A 27945-nucleotide genomic window follows, 5' to 3' on the forward strand; every position below is an offset into this window, starting at 1 on the left:
CCAAGACATTTGTCGTTCCCTGCGTTCACAGGCAGGTTGGCCAGGACGACTGGGGAGAGGGGGCCGTCGTCTGTGGGAACAGCGGGACATGCAGTTCCAGCCGCTCGGATGATAAAGGAAGATCAATACTAACACGACTATCCAGATGGTCAAAGAAGAAATAATACATACATCATTAAACCACAGTCATCCATCAAAACAAGGCGGCCTCGACGGGTTTGTGTGTTTGTGAAGGAGCGATGGCCCAGGCTGGCAAGAACGATATCTTGGGCCAGAACACCATTCCCATATGTATGATGTGTGAATGTTGGGCCTGAACACATGTGTTTGGAATAATATTTAAAAAAAACAAACAAACAACAATACCCTGTTTAACCTCTTGGTCCAGGCCTGTATCTGTAAAGCTATATATTAAGAAAGGCTAATTAAGGAAGGCTCAGCTCGGCTCACCTCTGCTTGGCTCTGCTCTTGCTACTAAAAAGAACTCTGGGTGTACATCTCTGTGTTCCTGTATGCACCTGTATGTATCATTCTTATCACTGCAATCTTCTGTTTCTGCTCCTCAGGGCTTCAAACACTGTTCAGGACAGCACCTGGGCTTAGATTTCAAGCCAAATGATTATTTTGGGGGTGGGAGCCTGGCGACCTCCATGAGAGAAACACAGGAGTACTCACATTGAGTTTTCCCCACCACTTCATGCTTGGTGCTTTTTTTTGGGACACGGAGTGGCCGCAAAGCCATCACCCATCAGCCAGACTGTTCCAGCAGTGCCCGGTGAGAGAACGAGCAATAGCATCAGAGAATGCCCCGAGCTGGAAGGGACCCACGGGGATCATCCAGTCCCACTCTGTCCCTGCACAGGACATCCCCAAAACTCACACCGTGTGTCTGAAGAGGCAACAGGCACAAATTGGAACGGGGGGAATTTGACAACGCTTCTTACTGCAAGGGTGATTCAGCACTGGAACAAACTGCCCAAAGAGCTTGTGGAGATATTAAAACTCTCAGTCGTGCTTTGACAGGTTCCGACTACGTGACCTCCTGCAGTCTCTTCCAGCCTCGGCTACTCTGCAGCTCTGTAATATCGTGATGCTCTTTAGGTGATAATTGCTCCAGCGTTTCCCAGCTTTCCCTCACACCCCTGGCAAGCAGCCCTGCAGTTTAACATGGGCTGAGTGTCTCATGTCCACACGGTTCAGCAGAGCTGGCATAAGACACCCGGATCCTTCTGCTGAGCAAGCAAAAAAGCAAGAGTGCTTCACCTATCCCGTTTCACCCCGGTGCTCTCACTTGGGGAAGATAAAGCGCACGTAGTGAGAGGTGAAGTTGCTTTCGGAACTTCCATCCCAGAGCAAGGAACAGGGGGAATTGTGCACAGCTGGAAGCACAAGCAGTTAAATCAGCGAAAGAAATATTTAAAGATCATAGAACATGATTTAAACCACTCTTTGGATGTTGCATTTTTATTATATAGCTTATAACTGCCATTATAATGATGGAGGCCCAGCCTTAAAAGAACAGGGAGTGCGAGGATACGCGTTTCTAGATATAAAGAAATGCAACAGCACTACATTAACATTCCACAACAGCATTAATTTCCGCATTCTTCATAACAAAATTGAATTTAAAAAGCCCCTCTGAAGTTTTAAACATTGTGTTGGAAGTTCTAAGCAAAAAATAAACACAAGTTTTTAATAAATAAAAATGCTTGCTTGCTTCCATTGTGTTTGTCAACTTCACGTTCCTTCTCACATAAGATGCCAAGTGTCTACTCCTTTAAAAGTTTATTGGTAAGATTCAAAGAGCAATTTTTAAAGCCTCAAGCATATGTAGTTTTTAAAATAGAGCACAGGTTTTATAAATAGCTAGTTACAGAATAGTTACAATAGAATAGACAAACTAGTAATAAAATTGTTTGTAACTGTGTGTTTCCAAGTGATATTTGAAATTCCTGAATCCAAACTGTCTCCAACAGGAGCAACATATTTACATATTAAAACATGTACATTTAGGAAAGCATTTCACTCCCGCATTATTTCACTTGCACTGTACATTCAAACTGAAAAATCTTTTGGTTCTTCAACAGAAAGCACCTTATGTAATATTTTAAGCACAAGATAAACATTCCATAAGTCAACGCCGCCCCTTTGGAGGGGGGAGAGCTGCACAGGAAACCCGCTTCCAAAATCCTGACCTCTGAATCTCTTCATCAGCCACACGTTGCTCAAACACACCATGCACTGAATTCAAGTTCAAAAGACAAGCACGGGCAGATTTTTGCAAAGAGTAAAAAAGGGCCTTTGTGGGTCAGTCGGCCCCGGTGGCTGCTTTTCCTGGCATCTTCACACAAGCCTCTTCCAGCAAGGAGGGCAATTTGCTTTCCACGCAGACGAGCGCCAAGAGGAGCTGCCTCGGAACCTGCCAGCTGTTGGAATTGAACACCTTCACCTCAATTCGGGCTTGGTTCATCACAGCCACCTCGTGCCCGTTGGCTCCTGGGCTAACGCTGGTCTGGGGCTCAGCTCCTTCCTGATCCTAAGCCTGATCCCAGCGGCACCATGAGCTGCAACCCCGCTCCCTCTCGGCCAGCGTCCCGCTGCTCCTCGATCCCCCGTTACCACCTCTGCACCGCACTCCCTATCCTAACTTAGAAAAGTATGGTCTTATTTTGCTCTATCTGGATCCAACGCTAGGTTTCACAGAGAATTGGGAAAGCCTAGAGAAAACATCTGTGTTGGGAAAGCGTTGGGGATAAAAGCAAGCATAAACATGGTACCTACGTACAATGCGGACAACTAAAGGTCGAAGCCAAACTGCTCTAAAAACACATTCAGAAATAATTTAACAAATTCTTCAAGCTCCTTTATCTACCAGCCAGGAATTTAAGCCTAAATCACTGTATTTCCTGCAGTAAGAATGCGATGTCTGTTGTTTACACGCCATATATACCATAGGCAGTGCTTGCAGCACTGGAATCCCCACGTGAAAGCCTGGGCGGATCTGCCTTCTGTCCCCACCCATCAGCACAACTCCGACCAAACCACGCAGAACAGCTCCCTTTCATCTGCAGAACAAGGCCAAGAACGCCACTGAAAACGAGTGTGGATCAACAAAAAACTGAAGTCTTTGGGCGCAGTTTGCGTGGTTGTGAAACACTAAAAAAATCCCATCATAATAACACGATCAAGCAGTTTTTAGGTAACTACCTTCTTTGTAAGAAACTGCTTTGCTGCTGAAAACTGAGAACACCACCTTACAGAATGACTTCACAGAAACGTGTCTCAGCATTTCCCAACACTACAACATATACACATAGCCAGAAGCTAATTAAAAAAATAACCCACATTCATGTATCGATATTAAGAACCTAAATCCTGCAACAGAAATATTGTTTCTTAGATCAGCAGCAGCAAACGTCGTTCTCCTCACAGCAATATAACAAAGACACTGATTTACTAACACCACATTCCACAGCACAACTCTTGTGTTTTCATACACTGATATTTTTCTGGTAGTTCTCAGATAAAATGCAAAAGCTCTTTACTTAGGACTTTTTACACTGGAAGTCAGATATCAGTTCAGAGATCGTGTGTAAGAACCTAGAACATTGCAGAGATGTCTTTATCAAACTCCAATCTGAGTATTTCTCCTCTAGCAGCACAAAACGGAATCACACGTTTACACCATGGACGGTATCTCATAATGTAACTCAACATTATTGAACCTACTAATTGCTCTAGATAGCTGTCTCAGCAGATGATTGAAAGAAGCAGGCTTATTAAGTAACAGGTGGCTACTGGGTGATGAACACTTTATTCCTTACTGAGAATAGTTTAACTACTAGTGATTTAATGATCAAACCTCACATTTTGATGTTTCAGCTCAGTAACAAAGACTGTCTCAATCCACAAAGCCTGGATCTGAACATCCCAAGCAAAGGAGGCTTGGATCAACCTACAGAGTGGATTCTGGACCATTCCTGGTACGCAGCCACTTGTCTTTACAAGTAACTGATGCTAGTGCAGTATCTGACACACAATCGATTCTTTGGTGGTGTTAGGTATCAGTGAAGACTGAACTGTCAAGATTTTAAGGGCAGTCTCCACGATACCAGCCCGAACTAGCCCGGTTCATTTCAGGAGTGCCAGGAGACAGGGCAGTGAGCAATAACTGCACTGCTGCCTTCTGAAACGCTGATCATTTCGGCTAATGCCACATCGCATTCACCCCGTGTTCACACAGCGCAGGGAGATTTGGGGAACGAACCAACCTCCCGACCCATCCAACCTTCAGGCAGACAGCGGTGGGAGCAGGAGAGCATGGGGTGCAGGTGTGCAGAGTTAACGTGACGATGGGCAAACCCCAAACCTCGCAGGAATCCAGACCACAAACAGCGAGATGATCTGAAGCCGGGAGTGCTAAAAGCTGGAACCAGACGTTTGTAAAAAGAAAAGGCATTTGAGAGGAACCATTTCTGGTAGCAGGCAGGTTATGGAAACAAGAGGGGCCCCGGTAGGTTTGGAGTAAGGCACATCTATCTGCAAACACAAAACTTGAAGTATTTTGCAGACGCAGTAACTTATAATTTTTTAAACACAGTACTAAGCCTGACTTTGCATAAAGTAGCCTATTACAACGCTGGGAAACAAGTCTCTGGTTCCTTTGTTTCCTTAACTATTTTGACATTTTGCCAAAAATACGCTCTACTGCAAGCTTCACGGCACGGTAACACAGCCCTGTTTGCGAGCACGAACGGAGCCTGCACCATTGTTTTGGTAAGACTAGTTTAAATAAAAGACCCTGGATAGTCACTGCCAAAACTAGCTTTCTACATTAAATAAGAAATACACCGGAAAAAGACCTCCAGAATGCACAGGTACAGGCCCAGACCTGCAGACAGCTGTTTTGGTTGTCTCTTTTCAAGGCAAGGGGTGAGTCTTTCACAACGCGGTGTCATCATCTTCTCCAAAATCTCCCACCAAAAGCGAATGCTTATCTGGTTCGTTAAGAACCACGCTGTTCACTGAGCGCTTGTCTGAAAAGAGAGAATTTATAGAGGCTCTGCTGTAATTGATGATTCGATCCATTAAGCTCAGTTTAGGAGAGCCTGTCCCGGTCTCATCAATTCCAATGTGGACGCTGATTTCCGACGGGCTCTTGTGCCTCATTTGCCCACGGGCTCGGAACTCCAGTTTCTCAGAGCTTGGTTTCTGGTACCTAAGGAAGAACATAAAGGATGACAATACATCTCAGGTTGAAATAAGCACGCTAAAAACTGGACAGAAAGTAGCCTACGTGCTATGAGCACACACAAGCCAGAGACATTGATAATTTGATTGATGATGCAGTGATGCAAGTTTCAGATTTTGCAAGGCTACTATACAGCCAGACGCTGATTCAGTGCTTTATTCAGGGCATAGGAGAACAGGTAAAGCTGACGAGCATCACTCAGTATTCAACTGCTTCAGTGGTGCTGAGCATTTGCAAAAAGTATTGGCAAAATGTATCTGGTGAGAGTGGACCACCAGAGCCAACATTTACCACCTCTTCTACTCTTCTTCTGAAACTTCACGTGTGCCATTCCCAGCACAGTGCTACGCTGCTCCTAACCATGGAGGAAGGAACAGGAACGCAATGACAAATACAGCCACCTCGGTTAGTTACAGCAAAAATCGTCAGTGTGGGGTTTACAGCTGCGTTGTCTGAGAAGCCACCACGTCCCGACACGATCTCTCACAAATACAAAGGCTGCTAGGGAATTGTTCAGTTCTGAACACGCTTCTGCCTCGTACATTTCCCTTCACTTTAGAAATGAAGTTTTTTAAGCACTACTGTCTGAAGCGCTTTGGACCAACTGATTCCTCTTCTCAAGCAAGAACAAAACCAACTGCTGCTAAACACAGACCGGCCCGAACCGTTCTTCAAAAAGCCTGGGAATCTGTCACAGCCCAACACTTATTTTCTGCCACTCGAACCAAAAGACTTGGGCTTCCAAGCCAAATTACAAACGATAAAACTGTTTGTACTCACATCTTTAACATCAGTGAAGAAAGCACAACAGAAACAGAGGAGGCAGCCATTGCTGCAGATCCCATCCAGGGCTGCAAAACCAAACCAACAGGCAGAAAGACACCTAGGAAAAGAAAACAGTGAGTTCAGAGCAGGAACAACAACATTATTAATATATTAACACACATGATTTCACATGGACTGTCTGATTTTAGTTGTACTTCAATATGTTAATAAATAGGATCTTAGTTTAGTGTTAAATGACAAATATATAATAAATAGTTGTGTTCTACCTCAGCTAGAACCTGCAGGTGAATACAGCTGGATGCACCACTTACAGTCTGAAATTCAGAGGGAGGCACACAGTAACCACATTGCAGTAAACTGCTTGTTCACAGGATCAGGCTCATTCCATAAGTCTTTTATCTTGAAGTTATTTTGATATACCACTGCAAGGTCCCCAGGCAGCCAACTCTACACTCACCAGCAGTCAGAAATAAAGAAAATGGATACTCTTGCACACAACAGTAAATCACTGCAGTGTACTCACTAAGCACAACCCTTTGACTGCAGGGAAACACTCACATACCAGCAGCTATGGGAACTCCAATGAGATTATAAATTAAAGCAAAGACAAAGTTGATCCGGATCCTTTTCACAGTTTTCCTCGACAAATCTATACTTGCCACCACATCCATCAGGTCATCCTGCAAGGTAACATGTTTATTAGAGAAATCAAAGAGGAAAAAAGCACAGCGGCATCATACGCCTATTTTAAAGCTAACTACCATACGCTGATGTAACAGACCACACGTAGTCGTTATTCTGCAGGCTGCTGCAGTTGTCTGCATAGAGGCTGTACAATCAGCACCCATCTTATTCCAGGTGTCACCGTAACCCAAATAATGTACACAGTACCGCACAGTACAGTTTAGACACCAACAACCATTTCTGCCAAGGTGGTGTTGATATGCGGGAAGAAGCGACTGTAACCTCAGAGGGACTGCGGTGTGCTACTGAAACATTTACATTTCCCAAAGGTCAGGTCACTTTTTCTTCCTTTGCCCACTCTCAGACTTTACCCCCAAATTTGTAGTACCTAGAAAATAGGGAAGTTTCCTCCATAGGATAATTCCCACTACCCTCAGCAAACACGATGAAGACCACCTCTGCTCCAGTTCTCCTGGGTTATGACAGCTCTACACCTCAGCAGCAGTCTGAATCATTCAGGACATCTTCTAACCCCTCTTATCATATCATTTTAATGAAGTACTGCTATGTCTTACCTTAATTAGAACCACATCAGCTGCCTCAATGGCTACATCAGTGCCCGTGCCAATAGCGATCCCCACGTTGGCCATCGCGAGAGCTGGGGAGTCGTTGATACCATCTCCAACCATGGCCACCCGTTTACCTTCGTCTTGTAACTGCTTCACTTTGGCTACTTTGTGGGAGGGAAGAACCTCTGCAAACACTTTGGTGATGCCAACCTAAAGAGAGAGAAGGACAAAACTCCCCTGCAGCTTTTCGACGAGCTATCAAAGCTCTTGCCTCTCATAATGTGACTAGGAAGGTTCAAACCCATGTTATCACTCATGAGCTAAAGACCAAACCCATCTAACACGAAAACAGCTCTCAATTCAAAGTTGATGCTGTTTCAATTCAAAACCACTTTAGTTCTCCCTTATTCTCAGTTGGTTTACATTTCATTTTTCACTACAGACCAGTTCAATGCCAGTCACAAGCGATATCACCACGACACAATGTCCTTCCTGTATGTGCGCTGTAACAAGCTTCAAACCCAAACTTGTGTATTACGGAGCAGTGTACCTGAGAGGCAATGGATCTTGCTGTTTTGCTGTTGTCACCAGTCATTAGGACAACTTCCAATCCCATACTCTTCAAAGTGTAGACCGCCAGCTCAGCTTCTGGTTTCACAGTATCAGCAATAGCTATCAAGCCACAAAGCACGCCTAAAAGAACAGAAAGAAGGAGCGTGTTTGTAATAAAGATCTTTATTTTTTGTAATAAAGGCTTTTTTTTTCAGTAGGACCATTTCCAGAAACAGTAATATCAACAATAAAAAGCAGAATAAGAACAGGTGTCAGGGCAGCAATGTTCAAGGCAATACAAAGCATGGTCCACCCATTAAAAAAAGGCAGGAAGAGGTCTTCCTCATATGAAAATCTTATAGAACTAGTTAACAGCCTCTTTTCGTGCCGTTATTCTGCTTCAGGTATAGCTGCTATGACATGACTACTCGTTAGTTTGTCTAAATAGCTGACAAATCAACCTCTGAATAGAAAAGACAGCGCCGAACTCACCATCGACAGCGGCCAGAACGGCCGTGCGGCCCCTCCGCTCGTGTTCCGTCATGGCTCGATCCACTTCATTTTTAACAAGGAGGCCGTTTCTGTTCATCCATTCCCGGTTCCCGATGAGAACAGAGTATTTTTGAGAAGTCACAGTGGCTGAAGGAAGAAAACACAACTCTATCATCACATGGAGAACCAGGACGCCTCCCTCCACATAATCCTACACACATTCTCCCAGTATGTGCCAAAATAGCATTACAGAGAATCCAAACCGAACAAAGTCTTTCTCAATACGTTCTGCCCTACCAATCTTTTAATGTGTCCTTGACATGAACGACACTGACATTTCCTCCAAAAGGGGTAGTTACCATGTCAGCAGGTCAAGAATCACAGGTTACAGGACAGTAAAGAACCGAGTCCCTTTCTCAGAGCTTCTAACTTATGTGTAGGAGCCCAAAAATAATTGAACGATCCAACAAGGAGCTGCTCGGGATTGAAAAATCAGTCAGTGGTGGAAACAGACAGGATTTTGGCTGGCAAATGGTAATTTGGGATGAAGCACAGAAAATAAAGAGAGCTGAAAGACAATTCCTGTATGATTTGCCAGTCCCGTATTCAACACGCAGCTTCAAACTGTATTTAATCAATATGCCCTGAGTGGAGCACGAGATAAAGTAATGACCAACTGTTTCACATGTGCCTTGATGCAAGCCCAGGTCTCCAGGGCGGAAGAAAGCGACCTCATTCTCAAGGATCCTAAAGACACAAAAGCATGAATTATCCATCTTATTCCATAAACCAGAGCTAGCTTACTTGGTAGTTCAGCATCAATAATCAAAGCAGGTTGCGTCGATTCAGCTGTATTTTCCTCAATTTTCACAAGTGTCACATTTTTAATATTGTTCTCTTCAACCATTTTATTTTTCCTGTAGAGTAATGCTTCAATATTGGTGACTTTACAACTAATGCCGCAGCCTGGAACCACCTGAAAATCTGTACATGTCCCAAGGGTTTCCGCGTCCAGTTCCTAAAGAAAAAGAGACCCAAACTGAGAAATTCTTTCAATATATGGAGGCGTGCCACATTTACAAACCCCACAAAATCAAGTGCAGTCAAACTCACTCTAATGGAAGAAGAATATTCAATCATCAATACATAAATGTGAGTATTCAGTGTGGCTCCGCAATTTTCAGCTTTCCCAGCTGAACGCATCAATTGCTTTCTAAACAACACAAGACTATTCATACACGTTAAATATGGCAAGAGAGTTCACCTATAACATCAGCTACTCATTTCCTCCATAACTAACGCACCTTTTTGCAGTATTTTGTTATTGCTACTCCAAGAGGATGCTCGCTATTACTCTCCGCAGTCCCCACGATCGCCAGCATTTTCTTGTGTGGTAGCTGGTTACCCTCCACTAGAAACTTCACCTGCGTCACTTCTGGAGTCCCATGAGTGATCGTACCTGTTTTGTCAAATACAACCACCTTGACCTGCAGCAAAACAGGGAGGCTCAAATCACCTTTAACGTACAGCTTCCTTGGGTGGTTTTGTGACACGTACAGATCATACATCAACTCGATAACACGTACAGATGTACACGGGATGATCCGCTCGGGTGGCAATGGGCAAAACGCCACCGATGGCAGCCTTTAAAGTTCTTTAACAGCAACCAAACGCTCCTCACCTTGTGCGCCATCTCCAGCGGCTCCCCCCCTTTGATGAGGATGCCGTTCTGGGCGCCCACGCCGGTCCCCACCATCACGGCCGTGGGGGTGGCCAATCCCAGCGAGCAGGGGCAGGCGATGCACAGCACCGTGATGGAGGCTTGGAAGGCAAAGCGGATTATCACCTCGGCCGGGGAAATGCTCTTATTGTAACCCTAGCGACAGAGGTTTGCTTTAGTAATAGAAGAAATGGAACCATAGAAACAACACGTTCGACTACACAGTGCCTTTGTTGTTAAAAAACTCTGCAAATATATAAAGTATTAAAAAGTACATTACGCAAAGGTTAAGATTAATGACTAAACTAATGACTAAGTTCTGTTCTATGCTGCATATACCCACGGTCTGTTTTATTTATGGGGCATTTTCCTAATTAAGGTATCATGTTATGATAACTCTGCTGTAATGTGAAAAAAGCTACTCTATCAACAATCTACACAATAACAAAGAAAGAGGATATGAAGATTGCTTTCCTGGAAACTACTAAATTCTAATGAGAAATGGCCATGAAGCAAGAAACCTGTGATCTAAGCACCACTAAGGTACAAGTTCGGATCCTGATCCTCCTCTGGCATCTGTAATGAATATTGAACTCCACTGATTTCGAAGGTTAATTCACACAGAGCTACAGTAATGTACTAGATTGGAGCTTGTGACACAAGGGGCTTATTTTCCCAGAGAAGGGACTGAAATTGGGAAATTTTGAAGTTTAGTATTTACTTCTTTTTAACTTTTTTTTTTTAATACTAACTTTAAGGAGTTGATTAATTACTGCAAATTCTCTTTATAAACGTAGGAGTGATATACTATAGAATTATATCTAATATGAAAAATACAAAATAATATAATAACTATAGTCAGCAACTTCCCACAGGGATAATTCAGAAAGGGAACCACTGCAGTCTAAGAGACTCGTAAGCTAACTATTGAAATATTTCAAGTGTTTAAGGAGACTTACTTACCAGAAAGTATTTTTCTACTATTTCAAAATCCACGAATCCAATTATAATCCAGGCCAAAAGGGTGAGCACCGAGACAGCCACAATGCAAGGGACGAAGTAGCCACTGAGTTTGTCTGCAAATTGCTGGATGGGAGCCTGGGAAGGAGAAACACACGTCAGCCCCAGCAACACAACGCTCACTCTCTTCTGTGCCTTTAGACATCGATATAACCACAGCTGCTGTTTGCCACACATCTGGCACACCGCCCTTTATAATTGCTTATTTACTTAATAAGACGATGAGACTTGGAGCAACAGACCATACCACGGTCCTTATTCAGCACGATATTTCGCTATGCAACTGCAGTTCAAACTTGAACAACTGTAATCACTCCTCAAATGACTCGGCAAGACTAAAGCCAAAGGTTTTGTTTGATAATGCTCTACCTTTGAGGTCTGGGCCTCCTCCACGAGTTTAACGATCTGGGAAAGAGTCGTATCGGCTCCAACGTGGGTTGCTGAAATCAGCAGTGACCCGTTCTGATTAATAGAACCCGCAATAACTGTGTTGCCAGGTTTTTTAGTCACGGGCATCGCTTCACCTAAGGAAAGGTCAACAGCAGACACCGAGGTATATTTTCCAGCAATATCACCATAGCTACCAACTCCTAACATGCAATTAGAAGAATGAGCTTCAATTTTCCTTCTTCAGATCAGTTGAAAAGAAAAGAGAAACACTTTTACATTCGCAAAAAGCAAACGCTTACCGGTGATAAGAGATTCATCTACCATAGAGTGCCCTTCAATAACACGACCATCCACTGGGAATTTGCCTCCTGGGACCACCTTGACAATGTCACCTCGTTGAACCAGTTCCACATCAACTTGCTCTTCACTAGAATGATGCGGTGTTTTAATAAAGAGACCGTTAATTGAATTACCCACGCAAAAGGAGTTGTCACTACACACAAAGCACAATCCTGTTGCTTGACATCGTTATCGTACACAAAAATTGTCAGAAGAAAGGCCATTTTAACGAGTGCTACAAGTATTTTATCATAATTGTATTTACTTTCCAGTGGCGAAAATCCACTCATTTTCTTGCAAAAATTAACAAGATTCTAATAAACCAAATTAGAGCAGTGTTAATTTTTCTACATTTTAACACTTACATCTGGCAAATCTGCCAGCAAATCTGAACTTATTTGCTTCATAGTTACATAGAGTGGTAACATTTGTCTGTAGATTAAGCACATTAACAACAAAAAAGGAACAACATAAAAAGCAAATGACAAAGCAAGATACCTTAAAAGAACGTTACCAGGGCCCAAGGTAACAATAGTAGCTTCAGTAGCTTGTAATGAAATTAGTCTTGCCAGTGCTTCTGATGTTTTACCCTAGAATAATAATTTTCATATTTTTCTGACTATGCTATTGAAAAACAGTCGCTGGGTAAACGACAACGGCACACGTTGCGATTTACCCGATTAAGAAAACACTTTCTGCAAACAGACTTACACCAAGTCATTTCATATCTTTACTAGTGCAGTTACCGAAGGCGATTTTACAACAAAGACGGTTAAGAAGAACCTAACGAAGCATTTTCACGGGGTTTTTTTTTTAAAGATATGCAACATTCTGAAATGATTCTTAGTGTCTTGAAGCTCGTAGATATCACGGGCTTCCATTTTCCTCACCTTCGCAACGTGCTCCAGCCAGCGGCCCAAGGAGATGAACACGAAGAGCATGGGAGGTGTGTCAAAAAACGTGACGGGGTTGACTTTTGCTTTCTCAGCCATTGCAACCAGAAGAATAACAAACGAGTAGGCGAACACGATGGAGGTTGCCAGAACTATGAGCACGTCCATGTTCGCGGTTTTGTGCTTCAGCGCTTTGTAGGCCTGGATGTAGAAGTGCCAACCTCCAAATATCTGCAATAAGAGCATCGGTTGTATTTTACACCCGCATTTGTAACACACAGCAGCACTGTGAAAAGGGAGACACCCATTTAATTTGTGTTATTTGCCTTCTCCAGCTCTTCCTGCAAGCAATCCGGCTCTAGCCAAGGGCTGTGGTCTCCACCACCTCAACCCTTGGTCCCACTTATTTTGGCCATAACAACCTCTAGAGCATTTTGAATCAGCATTACGTTCACTTGTCAAATGTAATTTCTCCATCCCCTTCTATTTTGAGCGTTTAAGCCCAACGAAGTCGGAGCTGTGACATTGCCACTTACCTGCACGGGGACACAGAGTAAGAACGACAGGAAATTCATCACAGACAGCCCAGGCAGGAGCTGGTATTCCAGGGCCATGGAGGCGTGAAGGGCCTCCAGCTCCTCAGCGCTCATGTTGTGATGCGCGTGAGCATCCGAAAGCCGGCTGTCCATAACCATCATGTAAATCATCAGCCCCATGACGGGAACGCAGAAAACGAGACTCACGACAAATGACCTTTTCCACCTCAGATTAAAAAAAAGAAAAATGATTGTTTTGGAGTCAAGTGCTGGATGACATTTTAGCCAGCAAAAAAAAAACTACCATAAATTTACTGTTGATTAAGAAAGAATCAAAGCTGTTCATAAAATGTGGATATGGTCAGGAACACTTACTGCCGTATTTCCTGTCTGTGATCCAGATGACTAGCAGATCTGTCTTTTTTGACTAATGAAGTAGTGAAACCTAAATCCTGAGCGGGGGGGAAAAAGAAAGCATAACAACAAAAAAAAGAGAACAGTCAATTTTTAAAGACACTTTGTGCTCATATAAAGTTATTGCCAGATTATTCATGGTGCCAGCCTTACGTTTGATTTACTTGTTACCTTGTAAAGAAAGAAAAGCAATCTGATGTAGAAATCGACCTTTCTAGAACATTAAAATGCTATTCCAAAGTGTGGCTTTCCATAAGGGTCATTCCTGAAGCACAGAAGTAGGGAAATCGAAGGCAAAATACACAGGTGGTATCTTCAACTCTACCATAGCCTGGCTTTCCTAGTGTTTGTATAAAAGCTTAGGCAAAGTCATAAGAGAGCACATGGATTACCTGCAGAAACCTGCACTAAGAACAGAGCAGATGGAAGAAAAGAGAGAGATTTTTTTTTCCTTTAATAGTATTCTCTTCTGTTTCTGGCGTGTGCAACTTGTCAAAGGACACTGGGCATTTCATGAGACTCAGTGCCTTCGTGAAACTCACCTTGATCACTTGTATAACATCTCGAGGACCTATAATCTCAGGGTCATATTTAATGTGTGCTTTGTTGGTCGCAAGAGCTACCGAGCAGTACAAAACCCCGTTAGTCTTCATGAGGGTCGATTCTATTTTGTGCACACAAGAAGCACAGGTCATTCCTCTCACCTGTAAAATAGAGGTTGCTTCCTGTTACCAAAAATCACAGGTTACTCAGTAAACGCATCTTAAGTAGTAGGAAAAGTGCTTATGACTTTCCCGAATTACTTAGTGCATATTTCTGGGGTTTGAGGGAGCGAGATGGGGCGCTCTCGTTAAGGATGAGCACACCATAGGGGACACACGGCAGAGTCAAGGTTATTAAGCAAAGACAAGGTTGTTAAGCAAAGACAAGGTTGTTAAGCTCTGCTAAAGCTCTGCTGGCTCTTCAAGCTCAGAGCTGGAAATTCCTGCGATGGGCAGAGTAATCAAAAAACCACAGGAATATTCTCTGGCTTCAGTGCAGCGAGGACAAGATGGAGTTTATGATACACACCTGATGTAGTCCTGGACTTTATTTTGTGTAAATTAAGCCCTACTGTACAATTCACATTTTAAGAAGTAGATGCTTGCAAAGGTGCATCCAATAGACACAAGTAACAAAGACAGGGGTAGTTGGTTTTAATTACTGGCTTACAACAAGCTCCAGAATTCCATCTCCTTCACCATAGTTCTCCATCACAGTAGCTCCGAAGCCCAGCTCCCGTATGAGCTCCGCGATAGCCGAAGGGTGGATGATGGCGGGGTTGTACCGCACTTCTGCCTTCCCCGCCATCAAGGCAACAAGTATCGAATGGATGCCTAGAAAATATAATGTGCGAGTTGCAGATTACGTTGAAGAAAAACACCACATTTATGGTAACATGATGGCACAACAGCAATTTATTGAAATTGAGAAAGCTGCCCTATTGTAGGTACATATAGAGAAAAGCATCATTTTTGGAAAACACAACAATGCAACAGAACCATCTCAGCCTAGGTGTGACAGGTGAAAGCATTATTCCACATGAGCTGCATATTTTTAAGCCTAATTACAAATGTTCCACCTATGCTATATGAAAAGATGATCTACTTTTAATTAAGTTCTTCTACAACACAGCTCTGCATATTTTTCTGCTCTGCATTTAGCATTTCTAAAAGGCTTTTATTCAAGAGAGAACGTGTATGAGAAATGGTTGAACCAACAACATGCAATCGTACTGTACATTCAGGGAAAAGGATTTCTATTAATCCACTTCCTAGGATGAAAAAGATAAATTCCAGGTTAACTTGGAATACATCCATCTTCATGACGACAATTAAACACAGTCTACGTTAACGACTCTTCATTACATCACAACTATTTGCTCCTGCAAATACAATCATCACCTTGACAGAACACTAACGTAGCTGCCTTGACTCACAGAGCTAAAATTAACTTATGGCTCTTTAATCCATATTAATACTGTCTGTGTCTAAGAGTTCCCTTCCTAACACAGCCATGTGTACTCCTGCCTTTAAGTTGCAGACCTGGGCACACCCCTACAGTACAAAAGATGTTTTTTACTTTCAGGAGGACCCACATTTGAGCTCTGTGCTCTCTTCAGAGCACCCTAACCCTGCTGGTGAAGGTGACACTGTTCCCATCCTACGAACCAAGGGCGAGCAGACTGTTCCCACCTGTGAAACCCACCGGCAACGGTGCTTCTCTTGCAACCCCCCCATTAAAAACACCCTACAACAGCTAGATGGATTCTCCAAGAGAAGCATTCAGAGATGTACCAGACCACACTGACATGTCTTACCATCTTCTCTCCTCAAATTTCTCTCAATGTTGGCTACACACGAAGCACACGTCATTCCTGTGACTTGGACGTAGCACTTGGAGATGGCCTTGGAGTCCTGTCCAGCAAGGTGGGCTGGCGATGCTTTGGAGGGAGGTTCGGGTTTCTGCGACTCCAGCCGCGCTGGGGGCGAGGGCTGAGCGATGGCCACAGGTACTTCTGCCTCTGCTGAAAAGGAGATTGCAGTCCGTGACGGTAGGAAAAGCCATTGCAACGAGGTACGAGCTGGTACCGCACCAGCCACAAACACACGTTGCTGTGAACCGAGACCAAGAAATGCTAATTGTACACGCTTGTCAGATTCACCCATCCGCCTGTTAACAACACAAACCAGAGCGTTGGGCCACAGATTAACTTACTGATTTGCTACTATTTTTCCTTTTATCTTCCCTTATTGTATTCATCTGTTCCACAGCGCATCATCTGTCCTCTTCTGTAGGTTGTAAGCTAAACCCCTGCATTGCAACCTTAGTTTTACACACAATTTTATTTACTTCATCCGGGGCACAAAGCTAAATTTGTAAGAAAATTCATGTTCTGTAAGTGAAGCCAGTGCTTTCAACCTTAGGGAAGGGCTCTCAAACTACAGACAACCGCTTCTTACAGCGATTCAGGAGATGCTACGTTTATGTAGGAGCAGCATGAAAGGAATTAAACGGGAGCACCCAACCACTCCTTCAGCTATTGCTGTAAAATAGTCCACATAAAGTATTTCTCAAAGTTTAGTTTTATTGAATCAAGATATAGACCTTTCAGAGCTGGGAGAAGAAGGGAAGGGGGACGTTATACTGGAGTACCATTCCAACATCAGTATTTGACCTATTTCCAGATCTCAATAATGTTTCATTAATGCAATGTACTAAAGGAAGTGCATGTATATTTAATTATCTCACTGACAGCAAAGATATAAAGCTGCTCTTGGAAAGCAAAGTATAGGTCAACTGCTAAACTTCATAATGGGTGGCACCAAATCCCAAGCAGAACTGCACAATCCTTTTAAACTTAGAAGTCGAATATGTCATTACCTGATAAAGAGGCATCAAATCCCATATCCTCTATTGAGGATCGCAAGTCTTCCGGGGACGTTTGCAGAGGGTCGTACTCTATAGTCCCATTACGGTTTGCGAGAGAGACGCGAACAGATTTCACCCCTGCTTTTTGGGACAGGACTCCCTCAATGGACTGCACACATGAGTTGCAAGTCATTCCCTCAATATTGACCACAACGACCTGAGTGAGCGGCTGGCTGGTGTCCCTTGAAACCAGGGGGGACAACTTCAGCGGAGAGGCCAGCGCGGGGAAAGGTGCGACGTGCTCACCCCCCTCAGGAAGGCTGACCTTGAACGTCCCTGGAGACACGGCCTCTATGGCTTTTCTCAGCCCGTCTATGCCAATTAAGTTCGGGTTATAACTTATAATAGCAGATTTCTTCTCTAATGAAACAACTACACTTGTTACTGATGGGAGTGCTGACAGGGTACTCTGAATATTGAGGACACAGGACGTGCAGTGCATGCCATCGACCCTGAGGACAACTGTCTGTGTGTCGTTCCCGCTGGAGCTTGCTTTGAGCGGAGCGTTGCGGAGCCTCTCCAGGTCGATGGCGCCGAGCCTCAGGGGTCGAGGCTGCTTCTTGGAGGACGCTGTGAAACCCGCAGCTTCGATTTGATGCTTTATTTCTTCGGCTGTAATTAGATGAGGTTGGTAGACAACAGTGGCTTCCTGATTGTCCAGGGACACTGAAAATTAAGCAGTAAAAACAAGCGTGCATTATTGCCCTAAGAATACAAGCACGTTGCCCTAAGAGCAACAGACCTTGGCAAAGCTTTCCAAGAATGCTTTAAATGCCCAGAAATGTAAGTGTGACGGAAAGGAAATTTAATTGGTTTCGTAAACATCAAACAATTTAGTTCTTCAACCATTTTTTGTCTAGTTCTACAACAATTTCCAGCTCCTCTTTTCCTCAATTTTTTGTTCTTTCCTCAGTACTTATACAAATGGCACTACTATTGCTTATTGAATTCATCCTTTTATCGGGGTCTGTGGCAAGACAATTATGCCACAGCTATTCACACAGGTAACTTCATACCTGTTCTTGCTTTCGCTCCATTATTTGAAATGACATTAAGTATGTAAAATACATTTTTCTCTGCAACTAGACAACCAGCGAGGCAAACTCACATTGTAACCACCTATGAACTTGCAGTTTCTGAAACTTGTGTGATACTGAGTAGTAAAATGTTAAGCAAGTTAACTGTGAGCATGAGTTGGTTATGGTAAAGGAAACACCATCCCTTCGGAACGATGAACAGTCATGTCTGTGTTCATCAAGATAACTGTCCTGCCTTTTACGTACAATCACATATATGCCAATGTTTAACCGAACAGAAAATATAAATGAATATGAATTACAATAAGAAAAAAAAAAGACATCTGGTATTAGAAAGTTATAGAAAAGCGATAGAAATCTCTACAACAGCAGGGTCAGCTTCAATTTCCGTAAAAGCACGCTAAGGTTTTACCTTTAACGCGCTGGACCCCTTGCAGTTTGCCGACCTTGCCCTCGATGGTGCTGGAGCAGGAGTGGCAGCTCATCCCCTCCACGCGCAGGCGCAGCGCCGCGCTGCTCGCCTGGCCCCAGCCGGGATCCTCGCCCGCTCCGGGTGCCACCTCGGGCGCCGAGACGCTCAAATCTACCCCCGGGACCATGTGGAGAATCTGCTTGCCGTTTGTCATAGAAGAAATGAAAGTCACCACCGCGGTTTTTTGATCCGAGGACATTTTAACATCCACTATGCCTTTGTTCTTCAGCAGCGTGCTACAAATCTCTTTAGACGTCAGGGCTGACTGAGGAGGAATTGTAAGAAAAATAGTGTCAAGTGAAACTGGTTGTGGGTTTGAATCAGGTAACGTAGCATCGAACCCCATGTCGTGTATCGCGTCCCGCAGCGCTGCTGGACTCTGCGCTTTGGAGTCATAAATGACGACTGCATTCTCATCCTCCAGAGACACCTTGCAAAGGAAAAGAAATAAATTAGCAAACTGTGATACTAAGAGATGAGAAATAGAGAGATGAGAACTTCCAGCATGAGATTAGAAATAGTTTCTATTTGCATATATTTATAACACTTGTCCAGTATAATTTTATCCATTGCTACTCACCTTGAAGAGTAAAGCCACACCGACAACCACCACAAGGCAACTTCTCACCCGTGCCACAACACAACCAGCAAGAACAGATTGATTTTCCCCCACCAGTTTCAGAATCCTTTACAAGTCTGTCTGGTCACTTTTACTTAGACCAGCATCAAGGCACCTAACGAAAGCTCCCAAGCAAACTCTCCTGCCTGATGGTGACCAACCCAATCCAACCCAACCCAATCCCAACAGCTAAACAGCCCGCAGGAAAAACCCCTAATCACAGGTAGGGTTCTGCTGTCAGTACTAATTACCCTGAGGCTGCAAGGGTGGAAACCCACGGATGTCAGTAGCAATGAAAGGAGTTCAGTATTTCCAGGCAACTTAAGCACAGGCTGTTAACTTCCAACGAGCAACAAAGTGCATCAGATTTCACAGAACAGGATTCAGGTTTGAAATCTGATCTATGACAAACATTAAAGAAACTGTTTTCCTCTCCCTGTACATTTGGGTGATGCAGAGACATCCTAATCTGGTACTAACCTTTCACGTCAGATGGTACAAATATCCTCAATTTAATTTGCCCCCAACTGACGATGTATCAAACACAATTACCGCCGTTTCCAAAAGGGAAAGCCGATGCCTGCCAGAGGCCCAACGCATAATCATTCAATTCCATCTTTCCTCTGGGCAAAGGTACAACCAAAAGACCAGAGTCATGATTAAATTAGACCAGTTAAATCACTTTAAGAGCCACCTTTCTTCATTTTTGTCCCAATTATGAGCCTCAGCAGAATTAGCAACATGGACATTTATTGGTTTCATTGCAGTTGGAGGCAAAATAACCTAAAAGCAGCTGTGTCTGTCTGTATTAGTCATCTAACATTCATCTCTCTTGCCGAACTAATTCATAATCACTAAACAAAACTCCGTTTAACTATTCTCAAACAGATTTTTCTGAGACAAATGATCTGGGTAAATTGAAGTTCTGATGCTGCAATGAGGGTAATTATGAAACATGACCTTTTCAAAGTTCCTTATAGTCCTATTCTACTCAGACTAAGTTTTTATAATATATTTTTTTGCCAAGAGTAGTTTTAGATATAACATTCAGCTTTGGGATAAAGCATTTCTCTTAAAACATAAAACCAAAACCTCTTAATACCGTCCTTTTAAAAAACTGCTTCATTCCTTATGTAAAAGACACTATGGGATGCACGTTGTCTTCAAGTTGAAGGGTGAACGTCTCTTCCTTCCTTCTCCTATCTCAAGCCACCCATACGTGCTCATAAATTAGCTGAAACAATACAAACGCAAGGCTGCCAAGAGTAAATCTTTTGTTAGAATTAGGGAGAAAGGTGGGGTTCTGAAGTCAGGTTATTTAGGGGTATTTACAGGCTGATTTTAGCCTTCGTGTGACTTCACGCTGGCGGACACCCAGCAACGTCCCCATGTCAAACGTGGTCTGTTCCGCCAGCCCGCGTCCTGGTGTCACAGCAACGTGTCACCTTAAAGCTCCATCACAGCCGAAGGAAGACGAAAGATGATGCATCTCGTAAATATTACTGCTGTTCACCCAAATTTCTGTGTGCGTACTCGCAAACCTACCGCAGAATGCCACAGCATCACTTCAGAACCTAGATACCAATTAAACTGTGGACTATTGTGTTGCTGCTATTGTCAGGAATATTCTTTCTAGCACAGATTGGGTCACAAAATTAATAGGAATCTCCCAGCTTTAAAACTGCTTCCATTGTGAAAACTACTGTAAAATGATGTATTGTGCAGGAATAATCAGCTCGCTCTCAAACACTCTACAGCCCAATATTTTGCCCATGATAGAAAAATACTTAAAAATACATTGATATTTCCTCTGAGTTGAGAAAAAAACCCACAACAACAAAAAGGTAAAACCAAGTCTACAGTTCTGCTGCTCTTTCTCTCATTTCCTCACCGACAGCAAAAAGAAAAGGAAACTTTCAACGCTTCAAAGTCCCAGCAACACCTTCCTTCGCCACCTGCATTACCCACTGATCTTCACCAACCACAACACCACGGCTTTCTTTCCATGGTGAGTCAATCACCACATGATTAACACGACACCTCAAGCCCACAAACACTTTAAACCTGTGCAGGCGACCTCTGTGCAAAGGAAAAGCTCGGAGCCTTGTGAGCAAATCCCAACTTGTATTTGGTAGGAGGGACAAGCACATCTTGCTTTTTGTACCAGTGTAAGTTATGGGGCTTGTGCTTTATCTTATTTAAAAATGTGCTGTTCTTACCTTTTTTTGCCTTTTTTTCCTCTCATTACTTCACAATAATGAATTAATTGTAAAGCAGAAAATGACTTAAGAGTAACAGATAACTTGGCTCCCACTGCAGTAAAGCACGCACTTGTTTTTCTCCTGTACTAGAAACGCACCAAGGCACTTCTAACACCAGCACCCTCTGGAACGTACAGGATATACTGTTTCTGCACATTTTCCTCTCTTGGTGCGTACTTTATCATGGTTTCTCATATAAGAACAAAGCTTTGTAAGAAACAGCAATAGCGTTACTTACGTTAACGTGATGGACACCGCTCATCTTCCCCACGTGCTCCTCGATGGTCCGAACGCAGGAACCGCACGTCATCCCCTCCACGCCGATCACCACGGATTTCGCCTCCATCGTGAAATGCTACTCAAGTCTTCTCATCACTGCCAGCCAAAAACAACAAGAGATTTATCCTTAAATCATTTCACAAAGACTGAAATCAAACCAGGGGTTGAACAGGTGATGCACTCGGCCGCCTGTAACCTCAGAAGATGTCAAAGCCCCAACAAAGCTGAACGGGAAGGAGAACTTCAAGTATTTATCCCTATGAATTTTGGACCCTCCACTGTGTGTGAGATGAAACCACAGGGAGAAGCAAGTGAGAGAGACCCCAGCTCATTGAATGCTACGACCAAAGAGGCCGGTGGGGAAGCCACACGTGTTGTTCGTGCTTTTCCACGCTTAGATCTCATCGATTTTCCTATCCTAGCAAAAACAAGTGATATTGCAATTAGCCCCAAGAAGCGAATCAAGCTTTTTCTACACCTCATTGGGAAAAGTCTCATTTCTGCTCCTGTGAGGATTATTATATTTGCTTACAAAAATAAGCCCAGAAAAAAAAAATACAACCGACTGGATGTAAATGAAATTAATTTCTAGAAATAATAGCTAATACAAAGGGCTTCTTTTGTCCAATGCATTAGCTGCTAAGTAACAGAGGGAAAAGAGCGCAAAAGAAGCCATTTCTAGATGATTTTTTTAATCTTTTGGAAACGTGCGTTATTTTTCCAGTGCCAGGGATGCTCGTGACCAGGAGAACGATCACAGTCAACTGCTTAATACTTGGCTGCACGGGAAGCAACAGCAAATTTTGGTGATGAGCTGAACAGCTGAAGTTAAGCACGTGCTTAACTCATTTTTTTAACACCCTGCATACATGAAGTATGAACAATGTTTAATGACATTGATTTCCTCGCTCCTTGGCGGCATTTCAGAACCGACCCCTGCTATGGACGGTCTGAAAGTTTCTGGTTTCGCTTTGAGACGTGAGAAACCGTGTAAGAACACAAGGTGGGTTCATCATAGAAACAGGGTCACCCTACTGATGCATGAAACTAAACACTGAAGCTCAGTCAACAAGAAGACAGTAGAAACATCTGAATTAGTGAAGTTTCCAGTAGATATATATATATTTTTCCCTTTTTTATATATATATATATTTTCCCTTTTATATGAAGAACCAGGAACACACTGCGATTTTCCGTCAGCCACTAACCCACGGGTGAATTCTACTGTAATTTCTAGGTCCAAAAAGGGAAGTGTAACTATGTAAACATGAAAGATAGCAGGAGAAGCTGATTTTAAAGATTTATTTTCCTAATGCATGTCCTAAAGTCCTTAAATGACCGTCTGATTCATCTAAACCATTGCACAAACCTTTGTATTCTGATAGGCAGTAAGAGTTGTGTTTGAGGGCTATGCAGTAAATGAAGAATTAGCACACATTAACGATAAGCACGGCTAACGAGCGGAACACTGGCAAGGCAGGAGGGAACCTCGTAGTCCCGAGGACTTTGAACACCATGTGCAACACCACAGGGACCTTTTCCATCGCCACGACTCCACCTGCAGAGTTACTGCAGGTCTCACTTCTCACCTGTTCTTCCAAGAGCCGAGTTGTTAGAAGCACATTTATAGGTAAATATTCACACATGACGCAAATACAGAACCACCACACACCAGAATTAGGGATCAGAAGAATGTATTTTAAGCAAACTTCACACGGCAGGTCCTTTCCCAGGCTCACCTGCACACTCAGAGGTACAATATGGTTTTAAAACCACTATAAAGCTACGCAGGAAAATACGTGCTTTCATCTCATCGCATTGAAATACAATCCTTACCGGCTACCTCAGCTCTTCCATAAGGAAGGCTCAGAAAATAGGCCGTTTCTAAGCAATGCTGTCTCTTCACGCCGGGTACACCATACTAGTGACACCGGACTGAGAAACAGCACATGGGCTCTGCACAGCCTCACTGAGGCTTCTGCGGGTCTGCCTGGATTCCCAGTGCTCCTGATGCTCGACAGGGACCTTGTTCTCAGCAGAGCGCAGGGTTGGTACCCAGGGCTGTGGGAACACACACATCACATCCTTTCCCCCCCCCCCTTACAAAACGCCCAGGACAAGGAGCTAAACTTCACAGCCAACACATGCTTACGTCTGAGATTGTGCTCTGCCTTGCTATATTCTATTTAATTTCCAACGCTCTCCCTCCCTGAGGAGTATTTCCTGGTAGAAACACTTGGCCTGAAACTCAAAAAGAAGTATTTTGTCAGAATTTCCTCCCTCTGAAAACATCAAGAAAGGCTCATGACTAAAGCAGCCTGAAAAACACTTGTTACACCAATAAATTACAACCAGATACACACAAGAGGTGTGCAAATATTGACGATTTAATCCCAGGTCTCTTTATGTGTGTTAATATTTTACCGAGTTCAGCAGGAAATGGATGTGGAAGTTGAAAGATCTCCATGGGGCTGTGTAGCAACCCCTGCGTACAACAGCGACACCTTGAACTTGAACACCTCACTCTTGCCTTCCATATACGTGTTGTTTTCTCCCCCATTTTAAAAAAATCTATATCAAATATAGATAAAATAATGCATATATACACACATATATACATATGCATTAGCACAAAATAGAACCTGGCTGTGCAGGGGACGGTTATGGCTCTGGTGGGATGCAGCTGAAACACTCAAATCTGACACTTCCATAACATCTAAAAAGCTTTCTAGGTGACAACGTATATTTTATAAGCTGACACCGAAGATCTCAGTTATTACGACCAACTGCAAGGCAAATGGCTACTAATAAATAACTTGTAATTCAAAGTTATCAAGGACATCATTTTAAGTGAGACGTCAATGTTTTAGAGAAGAATAATGGGTTTATTCTTAACCAATGCATTGCTCCAGCTATAAATACCTTCATCACCAATTAGTAACGAATTTTAGGACTTGACAATGTGAACAAATGGGAGTGTCCCTCCCTACCCTTTAATCAAAAGGCTTCAGTTCAACTATTGCGGCTGGGGAATATCATCTAGAGCGGCTTCATCTTACAAAGAGACATCGCTTTGAACAGAACTTGAAAAAGCTGTGCTGTTTACTGCTTAATACCTTCAGAAACGCCGATTTTCTGTTCTCTTCCAGCCCTTTTGCCCGTGTTTCGCAGCACACAAGGCAGCAGCATTTCCTTGTTTGTGTATCAACACCATCGACGGAGCAGCAGAGCCCTAGAAATAACCCGGCTCCGCCATAGAGCGGAACCAGCCACGGGAGGCTACGTGTGGAGGAGCAACGCCCAGTGACGGAATAACAGATAATTAAAACCAAACTTATATTTGCCAATAGACATAAGTCCAAGTGTGTATTTTCAAGTGTGATTTTAGGCTTAACACAAGATAAAATCCAAACATCCACTTTCCTTGAAGAAAGCTAGCGTTTCTATGAAGCGAATTAAGCAACAGACACTAATAATTTCTAGTTCCAACTGCAATTTCGTCCTATAGAAAGGAAAATTAAGCAGTGATTAGGCCAAAAGTGACTGAGAAACCCAAGATCCACCTATCTAAAATATTTTTTCCGATTTGCTAACAGCGGCCTTCGTAAGTAAAATATCCAAAGGAAAATCAGATTTGCCGAAGTCAAAGTTCAGTTGTTCACCACCTCAAACTAACACAAAAGTAAAGAGCGATGCAAATTAAGTTAGCACTGATAAAAACCCAGATTTTGACCTCACAAAATATGCTTTAGCACTTGTAGTACCCGAGCTAACCCAGACAGCACAGGGTAACAACGCAACCTGCATCCAACGCGCTTTGTGCCCGGTAGGGTCAGGACACAGACCCGAGGAAGAACACAATGTTTCTGGCCAAGCGTACAACTTCAGCTTTCACAATGGTTATAAATATATGTCTATAGGTGTCTTGAATTTATAGCTGCTGAAACAGAGAGGCCAAACACCAGAAACACAAACACCAGAACCAGAATGTCAGATTTAAACCACAGCCTCTGAATGGCCGAGTCCTGCTTTATAGCTTGATTTATAGCAGCAGAAAGATAAATCACTAATTACGTTAAATGGAAAAAGGGACCTGTCCCTAGAAGTCTTCAAAGAGCTATGAAAAAGAGCGAAAGACAGCAGGAAAGGAAAAAGCTGCAACATCTCATCCTCACGCTAACAAAAGTGCTGGAAAACGGGTTACGGGAGATCTGGGCCAATACAAAATAACAAGGTTTTATTGCATTCATCAGCAAACAGATACATTGGAAAATATGACCAGATATACGACGCTCAATCATCAGAGAAACTGCATATCCATGAAATATCTGCCACAGCTACGTGACACTCCAAACAGGTTGTAACTCATGTTGCTCAAGACTTTAACAAGTCTCGCTTGGTCAGCAGACTGTGGAAATTGCTCTGAGGTACTTTATTTCTATATAAAAAAAAGTACACATTACAAACATCCCACTTCACTTCTAATGAGTTTTAAGACACTTGAGACAAATCCTTAATGCATCTGTTTACCTGTTCATGTTCTTCCGCTACCTCTTCAAATAAGATTTTTGGAGAACATCAATGTTCCCCTGGAAGAATTGTAGCAGATATTAGAAAATGATTTACAAACCCTTGTAATGTGAGCATACTGAGGCCAACCGGGCCTCCTCATTCTTGAGCTTAGTCTTGAAATACAAGGCAGAAAAATGCTGAATGCATTATGTGAGTTAAAATTTACAGACTAAACCAGCAAAGAGCACGTAACGTTAGCTTCTACTTTCCCAGTTTGCCAGCTCGGAAGACAAAAAGCTTCAGGTCTTTTCTCTACAACAAAATTAACTACTATTACTAATTTCTAATCAAACCGCGTTTGCGCTCACCCCGTGTATTGTGTGCACCAGCACCCTATTTCTTGGTCTATTTGTATCCACAAATACAATTCTACAGGTATTGAAGTGCAGAACTACAATCTTCAGCAACTGTATAGAAGATTTTAAGCAACTTTACACTCTCAATAATTACACGCAATTTCTAGAGCATGGATAGAGAGGCAACAGCAAAGCTGGGTCTGCTCTTGCCCATTTTAATGAGGTTTTACCCTGAAGCACCACAACTATTTGCCCTTTTCCAGAACGTTCACACTATCCTTTTAGTGAAAACATATGGAAAAACACACTTGTGCACAGAGTGTTGTCATCACAAGGCAAAACACTAAGTAAGATGTTTCAGAGGCAGCTCGGAGCTGAAAAAAGGACCTTGTAAAAGAGGCTCAGCGGCCTGTGCATTCCAATTCATTACAAGTCTTTCTCTGATGATCACCAAGAGCAGAAAAGCTACTTTTGCAAGTGCATGAGGGAGCGACACTCACTGCGTACCAGGAGATCCCAGGTGCGGTTGTCCCTGATAAGAACAGCCTACTATGCTTCTGTTGAGCTCCCGTTTGATACCACTCAACCTTCTGGCGTTGGCTGCATCCCAAGGAAACCACAGGAGCGCCGGTGTGACTGCAGCATCAGCGCTCGCCCGGCACTGGGAAAAAGAGAAGAAAAAACAAAACAAGAAGTGGTGGAGCAGGAAATACCGTTTGGAATTTTGGGAGCCGCGTTTCCGATCCAGAGCCCCCGTTAAGTCGGTCTGTAAGAAACGCCCAGTCAGCCCCGTACCCCGCATCCCCAGAGCCCCCCAGGGGATGAGCCCCCCGGTGCCGTTCGCAACCCTCGCTCCTCCCAAGCGGAGAGACCCGCGGCCGGGCGGCAGCGGCTGCTCCGGGGCCGCGGGGCGCTCGGGCAGCGGCGGCGGGACCGGCCCCCCCGCGCCGAGGGGACACGTAGCGCAGCGCCGCACCGCCTTCCCGCGGGAAGCGCCGGGCAAAGCCGCTCTCCGCAGCCACCGGCGGGCCGGCCCCGCCGCCGTGACAACGGGCAGAGAAAGACGGGACAGCCCCGCAGGAACTGCGTGCTGGCTCCGTCCGCCCTGCGACCGAGGCGAGGGAAGACGGGAACAACGCGGGCAGGGAGGTGACGAGCAGCAGGACCGCGGCGGAGCAGCGCAGCGCCACACTCACCAGAGGCTCCGGCCACGCAGCCCCGGCAGCGCCCGGGTGGGGGTCCCGCCTGGTACTCGGCTCCGTGCGACCGCCCCGCCGGGTGGCCCCGCCCCT

At 43.8% G+C, this 27945-nt stretch overlaps 1 protein-coding gene across 3 annotated transcripts; it reads right to left on the reverse strand.

Annotated features, from left to right (window-relative positions):
• Window positions 1–1436: 1436 nt before the first annotated feature.
• Window positions 1437–27942, reverse strand: ATP7A (ATPase copper transporting alpha). Of its 3 annotated transcripts, none has more exons than XM_065846178.2 (24): window positions 27850–27942; window positions 27161–27314; window positions 21745–21881; window positions 18567–19056; window positions 17070–17783; window positions 16006–16212; window positions 14859–15022; window positions 14189–14350; window positions 13608–13684; window positions 13233–13458; window positions 12694–12927; window positions 12302–12393; window positions 11764–11891; window positions 11444–11598; window positions 11018–11152; window positions 10016–10210; window positions 9639–9821; window positions 9139–9352; window positions 8335–8481; window positions 7841–7983; window positions 7297–7500; window positions 6600–6717; window positions 6032–6134; window positions 1437–5218 (listed from the first exon to the last, which is right to left on the reverse strand). In XM_065846178.2, exons 3-24 carry the CDS (start codon window positions 21850–21852, stop codon window positions 4942–4944), a joined length of 4476 nt encoding a protein of 1491 aa, XP_065702250.1. In that variant the 5' UTR covers window positions 21853–21881; window positions 27161–27314; window positions 27850–27942; the 3' UTR covers window positions 1437–4941. The 3 variants fall into 3 exon arrangements, with proteins under 3 accessions (XP_065702250.1, XP_071669709.1, XP_065702249.1); XM_071813608.1 differs by having other exon boundaries at window positions 16006–16209; window positions 27154–27314; XM_065846177.2 differs by having other exon boundaries at window positions 27154–27314.
• Window positions 27943–27945: the final 3 nt, after the last annotated feature.

The sequence above is a fragment of the Patagioenas fasciata genome, chromosome 11, assembly GCF_037038585.1.
Source record: "Patagioenas fasciata isolate bPatFas1 chromosome 11, bPatFas1.hap1, whole genome shotgun sequence".
NCBI lineage: Eukaryota > Metazoa > Chordata > Aves > Columbiformes > Columbidae > Patagioenas > Patagioenas fasciata.

Coding starts and splice junctions, on each gene's coding strand:
- ATP7A (XM_065846178.2), bottom strand. CDS start 21,852: ATGGAGGCGAAATCCGTGGTGATCGGCGTGGAGGGGATGACGTGCGGT. Junction 19,057..21,744: donor GCGGTGTCCATCACGTTAAC/GTAAGTAACGCT, acceptor TTCCTTTGCAAG/GTGTCTCTGGAGGATGAGAA. Junction 17,784..18,566: donor AGGGGTCCAGCGCGTTAAAG/GTAAAACCTTAG, acceptor CTTAATTTTCAG/TGTCCCTGGACAATCAGGAA.